This window comes from Aspergillus nomiae (genome assembly GCF_001204775.2).
Source record: "Aspergillus nomiae NRRL 13137 chromosome Unknown contig00120, whole genome shotgun sequence".
Lineage (NCBI taxonomy): Eukaryota > Fungi > Ascomycota > Eurotiomycetes > Eurotiales > Aspergillaceae > Aspergillus > Aspergillus nomiae.
This window is the reverse complement of record NW_015378175.1, coordinates 1-21,593: the sequence shown is the minus strand read 5'-3', so window position 1 is coordinate 21,593 and position 21,593 is coordinate 1. Positions and strand designations below refer to the sequence as shown.

Below are 21,593 nucleotides of genomic sequence, written 5' to 3'. Positions count from 1 at the left end.
GGTCGTAGCTACACTGGAGGAGACATTGTTAGCTAGTGTGGTCTAGTATAGTGATGCAGTGGTTACTGAGTTCAGGTGTTTCCATCTGCCCTTATGTAGATTCAATCTCATGTACGGAGCTTCCCCTCAGCGACTATCCTGGGACTACAAGTTTCTATGAGGAATTCTCCTTGACCTATGTGATGCCTTATAAACCGGGGATATCTTCATTCCAGATACAGTTACATATAGGGTGCGGACAAGGTCCCACAACATGATTGTTATCAATTGATTCTCTTTTATTTTGAGAGTCTGTAATGGAGGGGAGAGGAGCTGAGCAAGGGGATTTGACTGTGCCAGCATTAATTCCCACTGCTTGTGGAAGCTGGAGTTGTGCCATTTTTCGATAAAAACAATGTATTTTGAAATGTCCGTAGTCATTTATTCAATTTTGCAGCCCGCCTCACTTTAAGGCTAATGACAGATGAAATTAAATACTCATTGCTGGTCAGTGGTCGCATTTATGATCCTGCAAGTAGCCCGAAACAAGACAGGCTGGGCTCCAAATGCAAAGTAGGCATGAAAGCAGGTTAAAGTCTGAACCATAAGACCAAATGCATTCAGATCAACTGTAACCGCTAGTATTGTAGATTAACGCCGGCCCAGTCATCCTTAGTCGCGAATCCACGGACCGAACTAGCACATACAGTAGTTTAGTGGCGCTTCATCCTCACCCTACGCGTTATAAGGGTAGTGTGGTATCCACGAATAGTCTGGGTAGAGAGATTAGTAACGGTGGAAAATTTCCAGAGTACCACAGCTTACCCATTTTGAACCGTATCTTATACCGTAATAACTTCCTTTGTTATCTAAAACCTTAAGAGCCGTTGCCAAAAGATATTCTCTCGGTAGAATATTATTCGCAGATAGGTATGCCGTTATGCTTATTGATAGGTACATAGCAAAGTAAGTGTTGTAAATCCGCTAGGCAAACCAGGTATACTCATAGATTGTAAAGAATCTATAGCCTTGCTTGACATCCAACAAGTGCCATTAACTTTAGTATGTCAATGTTTGACGTCTCCAAAACGTCTGGGCAGAAGTCCTCTGAGACTGGGGGTTCTTGTATATCTTGATTGACCACATGTGTGGTGAGTTTGGACTTCATCCATAGGCTCTGGGTCTGGTAGGTACCTGTTGGTTTGGGATATTAATGGTCGTCCATATACCTTGCGAGCTGACCTATGGTTATCAAAACTACACTTAGTCTATGGAATCTAGATACGTATAAACACATGGATACCCACCTTGCTCAATGCCTGTGAGTACTTCGACAACTCTGCGTGGGATAGCCGGCGCGTGAGTTGCTATATGGACCCAGCGGCAATCAAGAATAAGCAATACATCTGTATGGCTTGAACCGGAGATGGCCTATGGTTCTTCGAGCCCTTGGGTGAGATAGAGGTCTGCATTGAGGGTTTTCTTGGCTGCTCTGTTATACTGAACATACCTAGGGCCTGGCGAAACGTGGACCATCCGGAACATTGAGCCTCGAAGACATTATGTTCTTCGACTCAAAGATTTTGATCTCTCCAACAACCCTTTCGGCCCTTAGGCGTGTCATAGTAACTACATCCGGGTCTTTGTGCATATGTAAGCGATTAATTGAAGTTGTATAATCGGCAAAGACTAAGTAAACGCCAGTCACTGGGCAAATGGGCCTCGTTCTCCACCTTTCGCTCCAGTGGTTTTCAACTCCCAGTGCATTACTGATGGGATCTTTCATGGGCTGAGGCATCGATTCTGACACGCCCGCTTCACCGAGCATATTCAGCAGAGAAAGAATATTATCATCCTGTATGAGTTATGAAGAGCAGATGCGACAAGGCCTTGTGCCAGTCAAAAGCGGATTCCATCGACGCTATTGCATAGCAGAGGAATATTCCGATGATCTGCTTCATCATCTCGGAGGGCCCGTCCGTCTGGGAGACATGATGCGGAATATATTGGAGTCCAGTTAGGCTCTATCAGGTTAATAGAATCTTGATTTATGGCTGAGGTACTTGAGTCGTAATCACTCTCCCGGCGATTTGCCCTGGATCGTGCAGTGGTAGCGAAAAGATACGCTGCCATACATTAGCAAGGAACTTGGGATCTCAATTGAAGATGGTATCAACTGGAGAACCTCAGTCTCTGGGCTGGAGAAAGAAAGAAACAGAGATCGCAAGTGCTTTTATGATTGATCCTTGACTCTGCGCTACTGAATTATTCCCCTAAATTTGTTATTTTCATTCATCGGGGACTGCTTGTGAAAGCGATACCGTTTTAGTATTGAATATAGACAGTGAAATACGATGCTTCTAAGGTATCTCTTATATGAAGTATTGGTACCGCGATAGGAGCTTTTCTAAGTAGCCGTCTAACATAAGCCATTACAGATATCAACATGAGAATTTAAGCAGCTAATTTAGATTAATAGACGTCTTTCATAAATGCCAAAATAGGGATCCACAATGTAGACTGTGTTTCAACATCTGATGTTCTATGTGAATAGTGGTGTGTATTCTCGGCACGAGTCATCTCCTCTCACGCCATCACAAGGAATGCTTTCACCATCGTCAACTTAGTTCCAACAGACCTATGACCTCCTCTCATATCTGCCGGACTCCACCATCCCAGAACAAGCTGCAGATGTCAAGTGAGGGGTTATGCAGATTGTATGTATAAATCCCCGTTTTCTTTCGTGTCTGTCCGGACCAGACTTACGCCTGCAGTCCTCAAGTTAATTCAATAACTTGACCATCGTATTTATAGCTAAACTAACCATGACTGAAGTAGCCCGCCAGCCGAGTGTCCCAGACGGAGCCAGTTCCTCCACCCTAAGACGGTACGTCCATGTACCTGAAACGAAGCATGAGCGTATGTTTAAGCCGCCCACGGATAATTCTATAATGCTAATTGCGCAGTCGACTGGGCTGACCTCGTCACACTCGATCTCTCCCAATTTGATGTACCAGGAGGTAAAGAGAAACTGGCAGCTCAATTGAAAGACGCCGTCCACAACATCGGTAAGTAACCCCCAGTGTACATCCAACACAACACACCAACACAGATCAGGGTTCTTCTACATCACCAACTTCGGACTCTCGCCGGAAGAAATCGACCGCCAATTCGCCATCGGCCAAGAACTCTTCGAGCTTCCCGAGTCCGAGAAACTGAAACACCGCGCCGACCTCGAAGCCGGCAACTACAACGGCTACCGACCACTGGGAGCAATCGAGATCCTGCCAGGCCTACGCGACAACATCGAACTGTACAATGTATTCAAGTTCATCCCGAGGTACGCACGGTCACACCCGGAAGTGATCCTGCGGCATTACGAGGAAATCGAGCGGTTCCACCGGTTCATCTACGACCACATCGTCACGAAGCTCTTCCGGCTGATCGCCATCCTTCTCGAGTTGCCGGAGGATTATCTGGTGCGTGGCCATCCGTATGACGGGCCCAGTGACTGCCACCTCCGGTATATGATCTACCGGGCACGCAGCGCCGAGGAGAACGCGCGGCATCAGAATCTCTGGTCGCGCGGACATACGGATTTCGGGAGCTTGACGCTCTTGTTCCGACAGCCTGTTGCGGCCTTGCAGGTGAAGACGCCTGAGGGCGCTTGGAAATATGTGAAGCCGTATCCGAATAGTATCACCGTGAATATCGCGGATGCGTTGCAGTTCTGGACCAATGGGTATCTGAAGAGCAGCGTCCATCGGGTGATCGCGCCACCCCCTGACCAGGCCCATATCGATCGACTGGGTGTTCTGTATTTTGTCAGGCCGGGTGATGGGCTGGATCTGAAGACAGTGGATAGCCCTTTGCTGAGACGTTTGGGGTTCAAGACGGATGGAGATGATGAGGCACAAGTATCCGCTGGGGAGTGGGTGAGGGCGAGAGTGAAGAGGAACTGGGATAAACCTCCAAAGGCGAATGATGAGAATATTGAGCTTGGTGGTGTGAAGACCACGGTCTTTCATGAATGATTGGGATATGGCGTACTATTCATTCCATATAAGTATACTAGGGGTAGGATTACTGAGGTTTGTTTCACAATTGACCATGGAGGCGGTTGAAGAGCCTGATGGCTAAATTTATGTATATATGACCATTGATGAAAGCTCTATTGTTAAGATTAAATCGTTGTGAGACATGTTAGTCCAATTACCCTTCTTCTGTCACCGTGAGTTATTATAGTATAAGTTCTAGAAAATGATTCTATTTCGTGGATCATGTATAGGATACCATGAGCTCGCGTGAGAAACCCGATCAGTCTTCTTCCAAAAGTTCAGCCAGCTCACGCTCTTCCTCCTCCGTAAGCATTGACCCAGGATTTGGCTCTGGTTCCTCCTCAGTCGATGTGTTCTTGGCCTTTTCTACAGCGATCTGGAGATCTTCGGGCTTCAAGGACCACCGACGGATGGTGGCATCGATACCGACACTGACTAGCGTTGAGCCCAGGAGTACTAGTCCTGTGACTTCCTCGAAATGGCCAGAGAAGGTATGGTAAAGTTGTCCGGTCTGTTCATTACATTAATAAAGACATAGCATACAGGTTAGAAGAACACTCACCGAGCGATTCCATACGCGAACCTCTTCATCTCTGCAAGCAGTCACAACCCAGCCACCCTGCTCGTAGACAACCACGTCGCGGACAAACTCTGGGTGAGTTAATGTCAAGTTTGGCTTCCAGCCTTCCTCTCGCACGAGGCATTTTGCAGTTTTGTCTGCAGAGGCAGTCCACAAGTCGGCATCCCGGTCAAAGAAGAGCTTGAACACATTTGTATCATGGGCTAGGATGGCGTCCGTGCCAGTCAGATCTTTACTGCCACTTGCGATATCGAAATGGCGAATTTCCCGATCGCTACCAGCGCTGAAAACAACCAACTCTTGGCTGTCAGAATCTAAAGAGACTGGATCTACGGCAAGTCCCTGGATACCCTTGGCATGTCCCTTCATGACGGAGAGCCGCTCGCCACTGGCAATGTCGAACACCAAGATCTGCGCGTCAGCCCCGCCGGAGACAAGGACATCCTTGCCCTGGAGTCTGGTAGTGACTACCGCTCTTACAAAGTCGGTATGACCTTCATATTTCTGTTTCACTTCCTTCGAAGCCACATCCCAGCACCAGACGTATTTATCCCAGCAACCGGCGAATAGTAATCGACCGTCGGGGCTAAAGCAGACGCTTGTGATGGGGGCCGTTGGTCCTTTATAAAGAGCAGCAGTTTCACCTGTCTACAAGTGAACCGAGGCAGATGACGATTGGCTTAGTTACGTATCCCAGCGAGGCATCCAACAAGAAGGACACCGTGCACCTACTTCGAGTATAATCTTTCTGACCGTGCCACCACTCTGTGCCACGAATACGGCGCCAGGGTTCAGAGGGTCTGCCTCGACTGCCAAGATCTTACTTTGTAGCCTGATGGGGTCTCCATTTGTATTTTTAGATTTAGCGTCCTTTCGCTTCTGCTCGTCAAGCGCAGCACTGCAAATACGGGAAAGAAGATCAGCGACTGGAAAGCGCGAGTGAAGAAGGTAACGACGTTCTATGGATGGATAGTAGGACTGACGTAGTTTGAAAGAAATCATCCCGATGAGAAGAACGAGACATGTTGAGTAAAAGTGATCAAACAATCACCAGGGATATCAATAATACGTAGACTACCTGGGAATGAATGTCGCATGCAGGGGAAGTGGAGGGGAACTGCAGATGGAGAATGCGGAGTGGAGTTAGTTATCTTCTACTGATTGAATTGTTTCCGGCAAACGAAACGAACGAACTGCGCACTGAGCTTCTCTTGCCCACCGTATCCCGAAAAGCTTTTCCCACCACAAAACCAGAAGTTCCACCTTTTCTTCTTCTTCTCTCTTCCTTCACTTTCCCTCTTTCTCCTCCTTCCCTCAATTCTTTCCTTTATAAACCACCGTCTTTCCCCCTTTTCCCTTCCCTCTCATCGTTTCTTTCTTTTTTCTCTTGCGCGATTGACGCGCATCTCTCCCTTCAACATGGATATGAACCATCTTATAGGGTCAGTCTTCAATGCCTACTGGTCTGAACCAGGGTTTGTGCGGCTAGGCTGGAGTTAACACCTGGCAGTCAGCGGTTCAACCTGATTTCCAAGAGTGACATTCGGTATGTAACCATCGCTCCCTTGTCAATTCTAATCGTCCACGATGGCCGTGCATCTTACTGACCCCCCGGCGCAGCTATGTGGGTACTTTACATGAAATCAACCCTGAAGCGTCCACAATAGCCCTCGAGAATGTCGTGTCCTTCGGTACCGAGGGCCGGCGAGGCAACCCCGCAGATGAGCTTCCACCTGCTTCCAATATCTATGAATATATCGTCTTCCGTGGCAGCGATGTAAAGGACATCAGTGTAGCCGAGGACAAGAAGGAAGATGCAGCCCCAGAGCCTCCACAGATGCCAGATGATCCGGCCATTCTAGGGGTAAGTCGAACCACAATATCAGAGATACTTCCCATAGTCGTAGCTGGTGTCTCGAGTCCACCGACGTTCGTCGTCGGTAAAAATGATCTTATGATGAACTATTTCGGATGTAAACACAGACCTGTTCCGAACAGCGCAAAAACCGTGTGGAGATTTCCGTTGCCTTCCTTCTGATCAGATCATGGACTTCGTACCTTGCAGCTTCATCTTTAGACTCTACAAGGGATTTGGCTAACCTTGTAAAAAATAGAACATGTCTCGTCCAGGACCCGCCCCTCAAGGAATCCCCCCTCAGTCCCAGACGCCACAACAATCTCAGATGCCCCGTCCGCCGCCTCCCGGATATCCCCAACCACAATTCCAAGGAGGCTTCTACCCACCCTATGGACAACGCTTTGGTGGACCTGGGTTCCCCCCTGGTCCCGGGTTTCCAAATATGCCTTATGGAGCTCCACCAGGATGGTTCCCCCCTCCCGGACAAGGGTTCCCCCAGCCAGGCCAATTTCCTCCCCAGATGCCAATGGGTCCTGGCGGCCAGCATCAGACCCCCCCTCCGCCGCGGCCAATGCCCGGTGCGGGTCCTATGAACTTGCCTAAGAACACATCCGAACTGCCCGTCTCTGATAAGCCCTCCAGTAAGCCTGGTAGCCGTAATGGCACGCCCGCACCTAGTAATGCGGCCCAAAATGCCCCCACTCCTCCCGTTGAGTCTAAGCCGCCTGTTTCGGAGGCTCTTCAAGCGGCTACTGGTCCTACTCAAGTCACGGCTGGAACTGCTAAGGCACCACCCACCGGACCACGCAGTGGACGTGTGCAGCCTGCCATACCTATTGCCGCCCCCGGTAAGCCGCCAGTTGCTCAGGTTCCTGGCCCCGCTGGTGTCCCGCAAGGTCAAGCCCAGGCAGCGATTACTGAAGCTACTCGTGCTGCCACTGCTGCCGTAGCAGCTGCTATGGCTAAGTTGCCCCAACCCGGGGCTCAGAAAAAGCCCGGCGATGCCTCTGTTGAGGGTGTCACGAAGCAGATGGCTGAAATGAAGCCTTATGAGCACCGTGCACCCCGGGGTGGTCATCATCCTCGCGGCGGCCGTGGTGGTGGTCATCGTGGCCAGCACCAGGGAAAGAAGATCGAGGTTCCAGAAACGGACTACGACTTCGAGACCGCAAATGCCAAGTTTAACAAGCAGGACTTGGTCAAGGAAGCCATTGCCACCGGCTCTCCTGTTCACGAGGTCGAGCCTCACATCCCCAATGGCGAACCGGAACCATCCGATAGCTATGCTGCTGCGTATAACAAGTCCAGCTCGTTCTTTGACAATATTTCGAGTGAAGCTCGGGATCGCGAAGAAGGTAGTGCTGCTCGTGCCGGTGGCCGAGAGTGGCGTGGTGAAGAAGAGAAGCGTAACATCGAAACCTTCGGTCAAGGTAGTGTCGACGGCTATCGTGGCGGTTACCGCGGCCGTGGCAGAGGCAGAGGATATGGCCGTGGTCGCGGTGGCGGCTATGGTCGAGGCTACGGTGGCCGTGGCCGTGGTGGTATGCGTGGAGGCCGTAATATGTCTCAGTCCACTGGCGTCCCTGCCCAGAACTAGTGTTGCCTTTTGGCATCCCCGACTTGATTCCGATCTCCAGTCGTATTTCTTGAAGCGCTTAGCGTTGAATATTTTCCTTTATTTTGCCTTTTCTGGAAGTGATGCGTCCTTCCCTGGCTTGTTTCTGATATTACCCGGCGTCTGATGGTACCTTCTCACGAATACTTGGCATACAGTCAAGATCTCCTCATGTTTGGGATGTTTTATGGTTACGGTGGGGATTGGTGAATTACCTGCTGGGATGGTTTTTCGTTACGCGGCGTCGAATTATGGCGTTTTACATATGTTGCATGGGTTGGGCATCGCCTCCATTGCATTGATCACATATTTTGATGATAATCATGTTTTGTCTTCCCGGCATACTCGCGCAGTCCCGGGCATGGCGGCATAGGTTGGCTTGTTTCCCACATCCTATGTCTGCATATTTGATTCATGGAGGTTTCTGGTCCCTGTCGACCCTCGGCGCCTGTTGAAGGAGTGCCGCTGGAAGTATCTCTGGGGATACTCGCCGGGAAACTGGATACGACTGGGACCTTGATTTCTCCTGTACCATAATCCAAGTGATCCCATGGATCTAACATGAATGAAAACGAGAAAAACGGAGGCCGTTTGGTCTACCATTATTGTGTGCTCTGCTCGTAGTTTGTAATTGCTTGTGTGGTTCCAGCGACACGCATAACTACCCCAAAGTGGTGCATTGATAAACTTTGGCTACAGATGGAGAAGCTTTGCCGTTGCTGTGCTCATTTGCCGTCGGTTACCTTCACCCCTCCCTCGGTATGGACCTCAACTGACAACCGACTGCAGAGCTCCATGACAGACCAGACACTGTAGTCTCTGATTTGTCAATCTATATCTCCCTTGGGTTTTGCGGAGCTGATCTGCACTGGGATTACTCAACCTGCTGTTCCTCCCCGCATCCACAACATGACGTTCAAGTTTACTGCCTCGGTGAAGTAGCTGATTGCGGATATACATGGAGACTTTAAACTATAACCACGGCACGCGCTTCGTAGAAATGCTATTTTCTCAACATGGCTCCATTCGTCTTCCTCCAAAGCCATCCCCAGACCCGCCTTGATCCACTGTCCCACCGAGATTCCCAGAAATTTGACCCGAGACAGCTCGCAGTATTATCTTATATAGCGGGGCCAGACCTCCAAAATGGCCAGCACCTCAAAAAGACTCAGCAAGATAGCTGACCATCTGTCTACTTCGCTTCCTTCTTCTATAACTTCCAGTCCAAACGCCAACATGACTACCCAAATCGCCGACAACCTCCCCTGGGACCCCAACAGTACGCAGTTCCCCTCTCGAAAAGAACTCCCCAAGATCCCGGGAGCGCCGGAAGGCGCAGCCTGGGTGTGGGGGAAGGATGACGAGGTCTGTTTCTTCGCTCTAGACCTAGCCTTTAACCCTATTACGTCATACTAAGTATTCGTAGATAGGACGTCTGAACCTGCTCACCCCGGCGAGAGTCAAAGCCGCCGCCGCGGAGATTCAGACCGGCGAGATGTTTCGCCTGGAGTGAGTTTGTTTGCTCATTTCATATACCAGAGTCCGGAAGTCTAATGCGCTGTATTAAGTCTTCCGGTGCACGTCCCCGAGACACCGGCTTTCGGACGCGAGACCTTCCAGCACAATATCAAACCGCTGATCAAGGATGTCGCGTACGACGATATCTATACTATGAACACGCAGAGCGGGACTCAGTGGGATGGATTTCGCCATGTACGTCTCTCACCTACCCTTCTCTATAAGAATAGAAAGAAAACTAACAGAAAACCTACCAGTCTCCCACATTGACACCAAATTGTTCTACAACGGAGTACGTACATACATATACACACACACACACACATACATAGAAAACACCACACCCAAGCACCGTTCCCTGATACTAATACTAGAAAACAGACAACCTCCACCGACATCGAACCAGGCCCCAACTGCACCACCCGAGGCAGCATCCACCACTGGGCCGCCCACGGCATCGCCGCGCGCGCCATCCTGCTCGACTACCGGCACTACGCCCACACCCAGAACATCCAGTACGACCCGAACACGCGCCACCCGATCAGCATGGCCGACCTGCACGCCTGCGCCAAATCACAAGGCCTCGATCTCCGGCCCGCCGCGCAAGGCGGCGACGTGCGCATCGGTGACATCCTCCTCGTCCGCTCCGGCTTCGTCGAGCACTACCACCAGCTCTCCTCCGCGGAGCGTCATGCGGCTGCCACCCGCGCCCACGAGGACCTGGCTTGGGCCGGCCTGAACCAGGAAGAGGAGGTCTTGGACTGGTTGCATGATTGCTATTTTGCGGCTGTGGCGGGCGATTCGCCTACGTTTGAGGCTTGGCCGCCGGTCAAGGAGAATGGGTTTATTCATCAGAATATTTTGGCGCTTTGGGGTATGCCGCTGGGTGAGATGTGGGATTTGGAGAGTCTTGCGAAAAGGTGTAGGGAGGTGGGCAGGTGGACGTTTTTTTTGACCAGTGCGCCGGCTAATGTTGTTGGGGGCATTGGGTCGCATGCTAATGCTACGGCTATTTTGTAGTTTTTCTTGGTGGTGTTGAGGTTTGATTCTGGTCCTAAGGGGCATATGGGGATAGATATGTGGGGTGGCTTATGTAGTTCTGGTTGACTATGTGGGAATGGTCGTAACTTCGTTAGATTCGTGAGTATTAACATAGGAAACTTCAACTACTCTTCTCCCCTGGCGTGTGTACCAATACAACACTCCGCCGTTCTTCCTCTTCTTCTCTCTTTGTAGGCTTGATATGTATCCAGCGCCTCGTCCTGTTCTGTTATCCAGATGATGCCCTTCCAATACCAAAAGAGCTGACGCATCAGAAGATATCGTCAGGCCACCGGAACGCATCCTCAGCCTTGCCGTTCATCTTTCCCTGAGCCATTGATTTCCGGTTCCGCTCGCGCCGCCCAATCTCCTTTGCTAGCCTTCGGTCCACTTTCGCAGCTGTCGCGGCTATATCTTTGGGCAACGGGGGCACGGGCGGGATGTAGTTGTATGTGTACCGTTGATCCTTTCGCTTGCTTGGGGATGAATTCGGGCTTGCATCAAGTTCATCAAGATCAATCGGGTCTGAGTGCGGGTGGTTCTGTCGGGATTGGATTGCGTGCTGGTTCTCTTTATCGCGATTGTCGATCATAGTCTGCGCACTGGCGGATCTCAGATCGGCACGTCCCTTCTTCATGCGCAGCGACGGGGTGGTGCCTCTGTTCCGAGAATTGGACGCCCTTCTCTTCACCGAGGGGGACCGCTTGCTGTGCGACCGCAGCGGTTGCGAGGATCTTCTCCTTCGGCCGCGCTCTTCGCTCGGGGAATGTGGGGTGTTGTTTTCGTCCCGCTGTCGCGGGGTTTGTTTGCGCTCGACGGAGCCGGGGCTGTCGCCTCGGAACGTCTTGGGGAATTTGGATCGCCGAGACGAGTCGGATTGGTTGCCTTCCTCGGTGTGCTTTGGTGTGCTTTCTTTCGGGGATTTAGGGGTGTTTGCTGCGCTGGCGGATTCGGGGTCGGGCGATTTGCGCTTGAGTGATGGGCTGTCGATGGTCAACGACTGTGTTGTTCGCTGGCTGGGGGATTTGGCTGGGGATTTGGCTGGGGATTTGGCTGGGGATTTGGCTGGGGTTTTGATTGTGGACTCGGGCTCGATGGTTGTCGTCGTTGGTTCGGGGTCCTGGCTCTGCATGGTACGTTGGATGGTCTCTGATAGTGACATCGGGGGAGCTGAGTCGGATGCAGGCGAGATTGGGGATACTGGGTCATGGCTGTTGAGGAGTCGCTCGGAGGGGAGTGTAGGGAGTGCGCCGGGCACGAATTTCCTCTGGTGAGATGAATCATGACAGTGCGATCGCTCCGGGATCGGGGGTGCATCGTCGCCCATGAGCTCCTGCAGCTCTCGCCGTGCCTTCTCAAGCTTCTCCTCCAGCGTGCTCACCCGTCTCAGCAGCTTCTCTCTCTTTGACTTTTGCTTGCGCAGTTGCGGCTGGTCGGTGTCTTCTGATCGACGACCAAGGGGGATAAAACTCGACGTGATGCCCAGTGACGACCTGGCACGACGGATCTCCTGGAACGAATTGCGCAGCGAGCCACTCGACTCATGACCCTCACCTGAATTCTGCCTTGAGTGACGTCCCGTCGGCGGCTTGTAGTCCATCTTCTCCTGGATTGACTTCCAAGTCTGGTCCGCCAGGTTGTTACTCGACTGCGACCCCGCATCAGCCATGTACTTGCCCTTGACGGCGCCCCGATAGCCCGCCTTCTTCAACTCCGCATACGCCTTCTCGACACGCGCGATATCATCGTCCGCCGACTGCTTATTCGCCTCGGCAGACGGCGACCCCTTCCACCCGGCGACATTTCCCCACCCACCAAACGGATTAAACGCGGACGCGATGGCTTTCCCGAAGCGAAAAATCCCCGACGACCGATGCGTCGGGCCATTCTGTCCATTGGCCGACTTGCCGTCGCGCAGAAAGATGCTGGGCGGTTTCTCACTGACGCTGTCGTTCATCATGCCCTCGACGAACCGCGACCGGCGGCCGCGCCCGCTGGGACCCGCCTGCGTCCGTGCCGGCCCGAAGCGTTGCGCGGCGACCCATGGTCAGTCCTGGAATTGTTCCTACTATGAAAGGGCGAGCGCCAGCGCGAGCCAGTCGATCCGGTGTCTTTCAGCGGCGGCGGCGGTTGCAGTTCCTCTACAGGCCAGTCGTTGGAGCGACGGCGCTTAGCGGAGTGCGTCGATCGGGGCGAGCTGGCCGGGTGTGCGGAGAGGGCGTAGTCTTCGTCTGCGTCGTCAAAGCGACCGGAGACGTCAGAGGAATAGTCGGAGGAATACTCCTCGTTGTCGTAGTCATCGTAGTCGTCGGTGCGCGAGTGCTTGCGGGACCGGTCATCGCGACGACGGCAGGCGGATTCGAGCGTCTGGTGTAATTGGCGGTCTGCTTGGGTGTCGTCTGTCGACATCTGTGCTCGGAGCTGATGCGAAATCGTCAGCAAGGGTTGGCCTGGTCGGAGTACAGAGCGCAAGGGAGGAAGAAAATGGGGCCTCAGAGCTGTCAGATTTAATTGTCAAGGATGGACCAACCTCGGCACCCAGCGTCATCCCTACACTCTTTTTTGTTTTTTTCCCGTCTTCTCACCTTGTCCCCACTCGTTTCTCCGACAATGACGGCGCCGGTCACTACTAGTATTTGATCGGGTGATCCAAGGACAAGACAGAACGAGAGAGTTGACACCGTGAGAAAAATAGCAGACGAGGGGAGAAAGAGGAGAAAGAAAAGAAGAAACGAGGAAATATTCTTGTTTTGATTGCGGGGGGTGAAATGAGGTCAATGTTTACCTTTTCGTGTGGATTGTTGTTGTTGTTGTTGTTTTCTTGTTTGGAGAACTAAATATGCGCCAAGAAGGCCTTAGGCTGTCCCATCTTGATTAAGGCCATCCAGCCGATAGTTATACTCCCTCATTCACCGTCAATGCATATTGTTTTGTTGTCCCGGTATGTTTCGCCGGGGAATCTATGCAGTATGTATGTTTCTGTATGGAATGAACGACGATCAGTTGTGAAGATATGTAATTTCATCGCGCGTAGCGATTCGATCGAATGCTATCTTGCGGAGATATGTGATAGAGACCAGAATCTGTGCGCCAAATATTTATCTTAAATTCCAAGCTCCCAGCACAAGGGCTCTGTCTAATACGTATGCCGTGGTGGCTGCCATGTTCTGGAGACATGCACCTGTCACACTGCCTTGGGCGTTACATCTCTGCCACGTGACATCGTGCTGATAGTGTCACGTGGTGTTAAACTTATGCCTGAGGCACTTGGTTTACTGGAAATGACGTCAGAGTGCATTGAATAGGCAATAGGAACCCAGATCACTCTCGTGCAGTCCTACAGTCCTACTAGTAGTACTCCTGTCACACTGCAGCCAGAAGATGGTGCATAAAGCAACATACCAGGGGAAACACTGTAGGGGGCGCGCGGTCTAGTACTTACTAAGTTGTACCATTGGTATTTAATTTAATGGTCAGTGTGTCTTACAAGTTATGCGTATACCAGTGCGCTCCAATGGCAAGAGAAAAGACTAAAAGATCATCGATAATCAGATTGGTTGACTAAAGAATGAACCCATATACAACTATGTCATTCCACCAACATCAGTCGTGGCACAGAACAGTGTCCAACCGCCCATCATTCCTCATAGCATCACCTCCATGGGCTTTCCAAGTGACTTCCCCTCAGTTCAACCCCGGACCAAGACCGTGCCTCTCGTCCCCAATACACAGTTCTGGTGACATGACACAATCTTAGGGCTTGCCGTCTTCTCTAACCTTCTCCATGACAGCTCTAGCCAAGCTATCCATGCTGTCGTGAGTTGAAAGTCCGTCCAGAAGAAGATTTCCGTTCCAGTCCTTGACACTGATCTTGCGTACATGTCCTTCGACGGATTTGTCCCGGTGCTCAAATGTCATGGCAAAGCGCCAGTCAGCGTCGGTGAGGGCCTTTCCCAGCTCTGTGGTGTTGGGATGGCAGGCTCTGGGTCCCCAGATCGTTTGGCCTTTGTATTTGAGCTCACCCGTGAGGGTGTGGCCTTCCACAGAGTGGCTTTTGTGCTCGGTCCAGACCTCCATGGTTCTGGTGGATCAAGTTAGCCTTGGAAAGACTCTTGGGTACAGTAGTTTTTCTTACCTGTTTGGTACTGTGGTGATAACTTGTGATGTCTGGCAGCTAGGGAGCTTCGTGCAATGGAAGGGAAAGAAAAGTGATGGTGCTGATTGATACTCGACAGCTTGGGGATAGGAGTTCCTTTATATATCCGATAGAGCCTAGTAGCCAACCTGTACTTGGACTCCGCATGCGGACAGAAGTACGATACCCGAGTCTGAGCGTATACACCCTTCGCCAGTCATGTCTCGGTAGAGGGGGGTTGGCAGCCCAGTGAGCAGGTGGCTAGCTGAATCCATGATCATTTCCTCGTTCTGCTATGCAAAATACAGCTACTGAGATGGACCAGACCCTTGATGGCGTGGGGCTGAGCTGCTGGTCTTGACAGGGCTCGGTCATATCCATGAATCATGTTATCTGATCTCTATCTATCTTTTCTTGGTGGCGGGGTGGTTGCCAGTCGAGTGAACAGGGGGCGAGCTGAATCTATAACTATTTCCTGTTTTGGCCATACAGACTACAGATACTGGGCTGGTGTGGCGCCCTGTTAATAGAGCTGAGCTGCTAATCTTGGCAGGCTTCGGCCGTTGTATCTGTGAGTCCTGCTGTCAGATCCCAAAGTGTCTAGCGCGGGGCAGCTTTATGGTTGTTTGCAGACACGAAGTAGCAGACCTAAGTATCTCTTGCCCCTGTCATTCCTCGGTACTGGGGTACTCTTCAAGGTTGTAAGAACGTGGCGAGCTGAATCGATGATTGTTTCCTCTTTTGTCATTCAACCTGGGAATACTGGGACGATGTCTCAGCTGAACTATTCCCTGTCAGATTGTCCTGCTCAAGGTTCCTATTGAAGGTGATCACAGTCTTTCCTTTGTGGCTATACTAATGACGACCAAAGGTTCAGGACAGACCTTTCTTAGTTGCCTTACGTTTCTGCAAGTCCCCGGAAGCCCATGGACGCTAGAGAGTGGAGCATCATGCAGATGGATCACTGCGGAAGAGTTCTGGACCTGTCGGCTAAACTGTCCAGGCAAAGATCAGGGCATTAAGCTTCCTGTCAAATACCTTTCCACCACATATACGTATCGTAAGAATATTGTACCCGCTCAAGTTGCGGTTCTGCCTGTCTCGCAAGGCTGATATGATGAATTGGTTGCTAGAGCTTGTCGCTGGCTGCTTACAAAGGGAGGTCCCATTTTGGTTTTGATTATTAGATAGCTCTGGTGACAGAATAGCATAGCATCCCATCCATATCGTCGTAATACATCCGATTATGCGTACAATACCATGCATATTGATGTTTGGTGAGGAACTCATAAGGTGGGGTGCAGACCCCCGCGTACTTTGGCACCTCACCTCTCCACTAGAAAGGCACAACCCGAGGACTACCAAGTCTGCCAGCACGCGTACTACATGGCTATTAGGATAGAGGCGTGACACTACTCCCTTCCTAAAGACTTGATTGGCAGCTAGCCTCCCCCAGAGGGAACCTTAGAAGAAAGTACTAGTAGGTCACGGTACGGACCGTGCGTGTGCAGCAGTGGTCTCGACCACAGGGAATCAGTCGACTGCGGTAACATCCTCAATATCCATGGATATCCGCATATCCTCTGCACAAATTGTGGATATGGTATGTCAGCCACTATCCTCAATCCTCAGCTTTGTAGATATAGTATTCTACCTAATATCCAATGGAGAGGATATACCGTGGTCTAGGAATCAGGAATCGCCCGCCCTAGACTATCCGCAGTTCTGCATAATCTGATTTTGTGACTACAGGGAACTAGGTAAAACTGCCGAGAGAGAGAGAGAGAGAGAAGGGGTTCTAAATTATGCATGTCAGATGTGGAGGTGGGTTTTCATTACGTATTAATGTCAAGACTGCGGCCGGCTTTCGGATCGCACCGCGACTCTAAATACACGCCAGCGAAGACCTGCAGGTTGCGCTTGGATGTCACATTGCAGCAGATGGGGATAATACTGGAATGCTCTTGTGCTGCCTTTTCAAGCATCTCCCGCTGGCAGTGTAGGATGTAGACCTTATACATGCTATGAAGATATGTGATTAAAACATATTTCACAAGTACTGTGGAACTTTCATCCTCGTATCGTCGTGTATTTGTGGAGTGATGAGTCCTTTGCTTGCCATTTTCTAAGGGTCTTAGAGGAAGATAAAGTCTCTGGGTGATCAATTTCTAAGTTTTTCGAATCAGATATATCATATGCTCAAGTATTGACTTGCAATCACTCGAAGCTGCTTCTATTAAAATTTGCCCTCATTCTGCTAGCAGCACATAATAGCTAGACACTGTATTGTACAGTTCGCCGAAGTCATCAACCCAAAGACATATTTGTTGTAATGTAGAGGAGCATTGAGTTATAGTACTTTCTTCTGTAGACCTAAGGGTTTAGATATATGAAGGATATTAGACCAATTGGAAATTGCTCTAACTGAACCTGGACTTAGTATAAGGATGAGAATAGTACCCCCAGACTTGTTCGACTTCAGAATCTAGGGACCCCGTCTGGGCCCGTCTCCCATCCGGCGCAAGGCTGAGTTTTCGGTGTGCTGATCCTTATCCATAGAAAGCAACATCCCCCGAATCGACTGCAAGATGACAATTCCTGGTACAGCCCAGCGTAAGACTATTGGGAACACCATTTGATGGCGACCAGACTCTCCACAATCGAAACATAGACCGCTCTGCCATCGCTCCTGCTCAAACTCAATCGGCTACTTTTCCTAGGTACGAATTTTGTCTTGCAATTCTGTTTCGAGTCTAATAAATTAAGGTGATGCAATGCATGTCTTCTGTGTGATGGGGTTGGCCCTATTTCTACATCAGGTGGGAAACAATAACATATCGACCAAGGGGATTTGTATTGAAGGGTACCCAAAGGAAATCATTGGTTAATTTGATGTTCGCTGCATACTGCTCCAGTTACGACACAGCCCCCATTGTTGGCTATCTGTTCTGTGGCTCATGGCACACAGGACCTCATCTGTCTCTTGGCTCGTGGAAGTGCTTGTTGTAAGGGAGGTCAACAGCTCTGGACGAACAGTTCCTGTCGAAAAAAAAGTGTATGTAACAGTCAAGAGAATTCTGTCTCTTCTTTACTAGGTTTTACTCCTCTAAGACTGGCACCCGCACCCTCGGCGGGTGGTAGTGATGGCAGGCCTGATATAAAACTCGCGTAGGCCAGAGGCCAGATGGTTGTAATCTCTGAGTAAGTTGCAGTCTCACTGATAGCGATCAAAAGGGAATCAGGAAGTTATCGCAGTTCCATAAAATGCTGCGCATTCCTAGGCTCAGTCTCAAGACTCTTGTATCACATCTTTGGAGGCAGACACATTCCCTTTGAGGATGGATTGTATTTTATACCAAATACATACTACTTAATTAGAATACCCCTACCTCTCATCATTCTACTCAGAAAGGAAATAAACATAGAATGGATCCACCGATAACAAACCCCTTGTCCGCAACTTTCTTTGAAGTAGCCCGTGAAGGGATATACAATGGCCATGAAAGGCACCACCACTATAGTAACACAGAGAACTAGTAACTATGCCCCAATAAAGAAGATAACTATCATACCAACAAAGAAAGTGGAACCGATTAATTAAAACTGGCAGATATAATATCTTAGCAAGTGGGCGTTATAGCCCAGGGGTTGAAAGCTTATACAAAGTAAGAGATCCATTGTGTTAGCTATAACTATATCAAGCATTCGTCGATGATAAGAGGTACTGCTATGCCCAAGTGTATAAAGAGGATGAGAATGCACAAGGTTATGCAGGACCGACCTGCTTTACTTCCTGAGCTATGTCGGCTCATTTACGGTGTCTCTTCCTGGAATGTTCCTCCCCTTCGATATTTCTTGTGGAATGACAATTGACATGTGCAGGGAATGTTAATATTTACTCTGGGTACAGGTTCTTTCTACTCCGTATGGCTTCTGACTTGAGAAAGACACTACATGCCCTACAGAACATATATATCGATACATCACTGGGTGATAGTCATGTCATGTACAGGTCAAATCCAATATATTTCTGATATAGAATGAAGGTCGTCGATCTGAGCTGTCGCATACGTCATCGATGGCATGCCAATGGATGGGGTATGGTCATGGGCAAACAAGGAAATGGTCGAAGGAGTGGAATCAGGCATGTCGCATGTCTAAGGCCCCGGGATTGTCTCGGATCAATGCATCCACGTTGCGCAAATGAATCACCAAACTTTGCGAAAAAATGATACGTTTTTGATTGCTCACTCGCTTCTATTCGCGGGAAGGGAGAGGCCCCAGGCTCTTTAGCATGCCTGGAAACACATCGGATAATAAACATGAAAGCTGTCGTATATAAAACGAAGACAAGAACAATCCGGGGAATATCTTGGAAACCACATGCAGAGCATCATATACAATAATGGCAAAGATCGAGAAAAGAAAAGAAAAAAAAAAGAAGGGTGGTATAAACATCAAAAGTCTGGTTCGTTAAAAGTATCCCTGAAGCCCGCCACACCAGAGACCATGAGAAAAAGGGGCAGATTACGTTAAAGAAATCAATCGGCGACCATTCGCCAAGACGCCGTCCTACATGAGCGGGAGAAAAAGCACAAATCAACTGGTTTTTATGGGAGTGCAGGGGAAATCTTCGTGGCCATTCTCCCGTTGGCTCGTTTGTACGCCATTTCATCGCGCGTATCGGTGTAGAAGTTCCGACCGGCATCCGACAGCCTGCGAGGATACCCATCCGTATCAGGACGCATGCCGTTGTAGAGGGGACGGTCATCATGGCCAAACGAATCTTCGTATGACCGCTTGGACAAGCTGGCACCCGTATCCCACAAGAACTTCTTGCCCGCGCCGATGTCGTGACTGGGGCTCTGAGAGATACTGCTGGATGGTTGAGAGAGATTGTTAGGGTAATCTCCTGATAAGGCCTTGAGGGGCGGAAGGGAAGGCACCAGACTCGATGACGGTGTCTGAGACCGGGGTGCCGCCGATTGAGCCATGGAATGATATGCGTTCGGATCAGACGAGCGTGGCTCGCCGGATGGCATATTTAGTGGCTTAGGCGGTTCCAAACGGAGCGGAGGCAACCCACTCTTGGGATAGCTGGACCGCTCCGTGGACATCCGTGACGACGGATAGGGGTAACTGGTCGTTTCATATTCAGCGCTCGTCGACGGGTTCCGAGCATGAGAATATGATGGATGGGGAGAGAACGGGGCTGACAACGTGGACGCGGACTGTGGAGTTGGGGGCAGTTGGGGAGCTGGATATTGAGTTTGAGTTGAGCCAAAGGAGAGGTGCGACTGATATCCGGTATTATGGGATGGTGCCGCGGGAGGAGCGGGAGGAGCGGGCGTGGAGGCCGCGGCTGGTGCGGGAGCGGGTGCTGGCGGAATTGGTCTTTGGTACGGCTGGACACCCTGGAAACCATACTCGGTCGCGCCAGAGGACCGGCGCTGAGCATCAGCCCCGTAGGGGAACGAGGGATCCACAGTACTGATACTGGTCGATCTAGGCCGTTCAACTGGAGTGCCCGCGTACCCATGCGTATCCGGGGTAGAGAATCGGTCAGACGATCGGTAGACTCTCTCCTCGTCGTAGTCGTAGTCATCCGTGCGCTTCTCGCCCCGACGTCTCATGCGGACATCACGTCGAATCCGCACACGACAACCCTGCTCTGCAATAACCCGACTCAAGGAGGTACTCGTGGTCAATCCAGGGAACTTCTTGGCGCTAAAGACGGTGAACGGAACAGAAACGACCTCGAGACGGAAATCCAGGAATGACTTCGGCGCCATTGGTTTCGATGGCATTGCGTTGGGCATGGAAGACTGGATCGGAGCATTCTCATTCGCATCCTTGCTGTCCTTGGTTTCCTCGTAGAGATGGAAGTTCAATCGATATACACCCTCGTGGCGCACGGAAAGATCTGGGAAGATGAAGTAACCGGCTTGAGATGGGCGATCCAAGTAAGCCACGCCAGCTACGGGCACACCAGTCAATACTGGGCATGTCGGGTTCGGAGCAAAACGGCCTTGGGCCATGGGGCGAGCGGTTTCTAAAGTAGCGAACAGGAAGAAATTGGCGTTGTATGCGAAGGTGATATCGGTCTTGTTCAAATCATCGTTGGGATCGGACTCGTATACTCGAAGTTCGACGACCGGTGGAGGATCGACTGGACGACGGTCCGCGGACGCTATATGAAGTCAGAACCATCAGCTTGATTCACTGTCCCGGTCCCTATTGCTGGTTGGGTTGCATACACTTCGCACCTGCACCGCAGGCTCGCGCACGCTCCGGTTGCTGCATGACATTGAGTTTGTATGTGAGCTTCTTGCCCTCTCGAGTGATCCGGCTGACGGAGGATTCCGTCTCGTTCGGCGGAGGCGCCAAAGGAGCTCGTGTCGCCATCTTGACTTTGGTGCGAATAAACTGCCAGGATTAGCACCACCAGACTCGACGGCCACCGTAATTGAGCACAATTTCATGGTCGAAATCCAATAATGACCGGGCAGCCATGTAGGTTAGGACTTACTTGGCAATCTCACGGTCCAACCAAACAAATCAACGCTATTAAAAAAAGTGCTTGCTTCAAGCAAGCAATCTATCCTCGTTTTGCCGTGTGTAAATCTGGTTTTCTTCTAGTCTGTTGATTACTTCGGGCGTGACTCCACGATTGCAAGCCGTGACACCGACCAGTCGGCCAAGAAAAATCCAGACAGAGAGCTAGGGTAGTGTCCAAGTAGCCTGCGCGATGAAGAACGAGAGAATCACAAATGTCGACTAAAAGGGGAAGGGAGGAAGACTAATAGAAT

The 21,593-nt window shown here is 50.5% G+C and overlaps 6 protein-coding genes across 6 annotated transcripts; 3 read left to right on the top strand and 3 right to left on the bottom strand.

Moving 5' to 3' along the window:
- Window positions 1–2,804: 2,804 nt before the first annotated feature.
- ANOM_005206 (2OG-Fe(II) oxygenase family oxidoreductase) lies at window positions 2,805–4,013 on the top strand (the record flags this gene model as incomplete). Its single annotated transcript, XM_015550463.1, has 3 exons — window positions 2,805–2,898; window positions 2,946–3,047; window positions 3,097–4,013. 3 exons carry the CDS (start codon window positions 2,805–2,807, stop codon window positions 4,011–4,013), a joined length of 1,113 nt encoding a protein of 370 aa, XP_015407230.1.
- A 283-nt stretch (window positions 4,014–4,296) lies between these two features.
- On the bottom strand, window positions 4,297–5,641 carry ANOM_005205 (WD40 repeat domain-containing protein; the record flags this gene model as incomplete). The annotated part of the gene is made up of 4 exons (XM_015550462.1): window positions 4,297–4,548; window positions 4,600–5,265; window positions 5,350–5,515; window positions 5,601–5,641. The coding sequence occupies 4 exons, from the start codon at window positions 5,639–5,641 to the stop codon at window positions 4,297–4,299; spliced, it is 1,125 nt and encodes a 374-aa protein (XP_015407232.1).
- Window positions 5,642–5,969: 328 nt separating this feature from the next.
- On the top strand, window positions 5,970–8,072 carry ANOM_005204 (putative G2/M phase checkpoint control protein Sum2; the record flags this gene model as incomplete). The annotated part of the gene is made up of 4 exons (XM_015550461.1): window positions 5,970–6,059; window positions 6,128–6,163; window positions 6,238–6,481; window positions 6,732–8,072. Coding segments are annotated over 4 exons (1,668 nt in total), but the record flags the coding sequence as incomplete, so codon positions are not given.
- A 1,254-nt stretch (window positions 8,073–9,326) lies between these two features.
- ANOM_005203 (uncharacterized protein) lies at window positions 9,327–10,628 on the top strand (the record flags this gene model as incomplete). Its single annotated transcript, XM_015550460.1, has 5 exons — window positions 9,327–9,455; window positions 9,517–9,599; window positions 9,659–9,807; window positions 9,866–9,900; window positions 9,990–10,628. 5 exons carry the CDS (start codon window positions 9,327–9,329, stop codon window positions 10,626–10,628), a joined length of 1,035 nt encoding a protein of 344 aa, XP_015407234.1.
- A 292-nt stretch (window positions 10,629–10,920) lies between these two features.
- ANOM_005202 (putative nuclear RNA binding protein) lies at window positions 10,921–14,726 on the bottom strand (the record flags this gene model as incomplete). Its single annotated transcript, XM_015550459.1, has 3 exons — window positions 10,921–12,643; window positions 12,691–13,070; window positions 14,427–14,726. The coding sequence occupies 3 exons, from the start codon at window positions 14,724–14,726 to the stop codon at window positions 10,921–10,923; spliced, it is 2,403 nt and encodes an 800-aa protein (XP_015407233.1).
- Window positions 14,727–19,394: 4,668 nt separating this feature from the next.
- veA (sexual development activator VeA) lies at window positions 19,395–21,189 on the bottom strand (the record flags this gene model as incomplete). Its single annotated transcript, XM_015550458.1, has 2 exons — window positions 19,395–20,974; window positions 21,042–21,189. The coding sequence occupies 2 exons, from the start codon at window positions 21,187–21,189 to the stop codon at window positions 19,395–19,397; spliced, it is 1,728 nt and encodes a 575-aa protein (XP_015407235.1).
- Window positions 21,190–21,593: the final 404 nt, after the last annotated feature.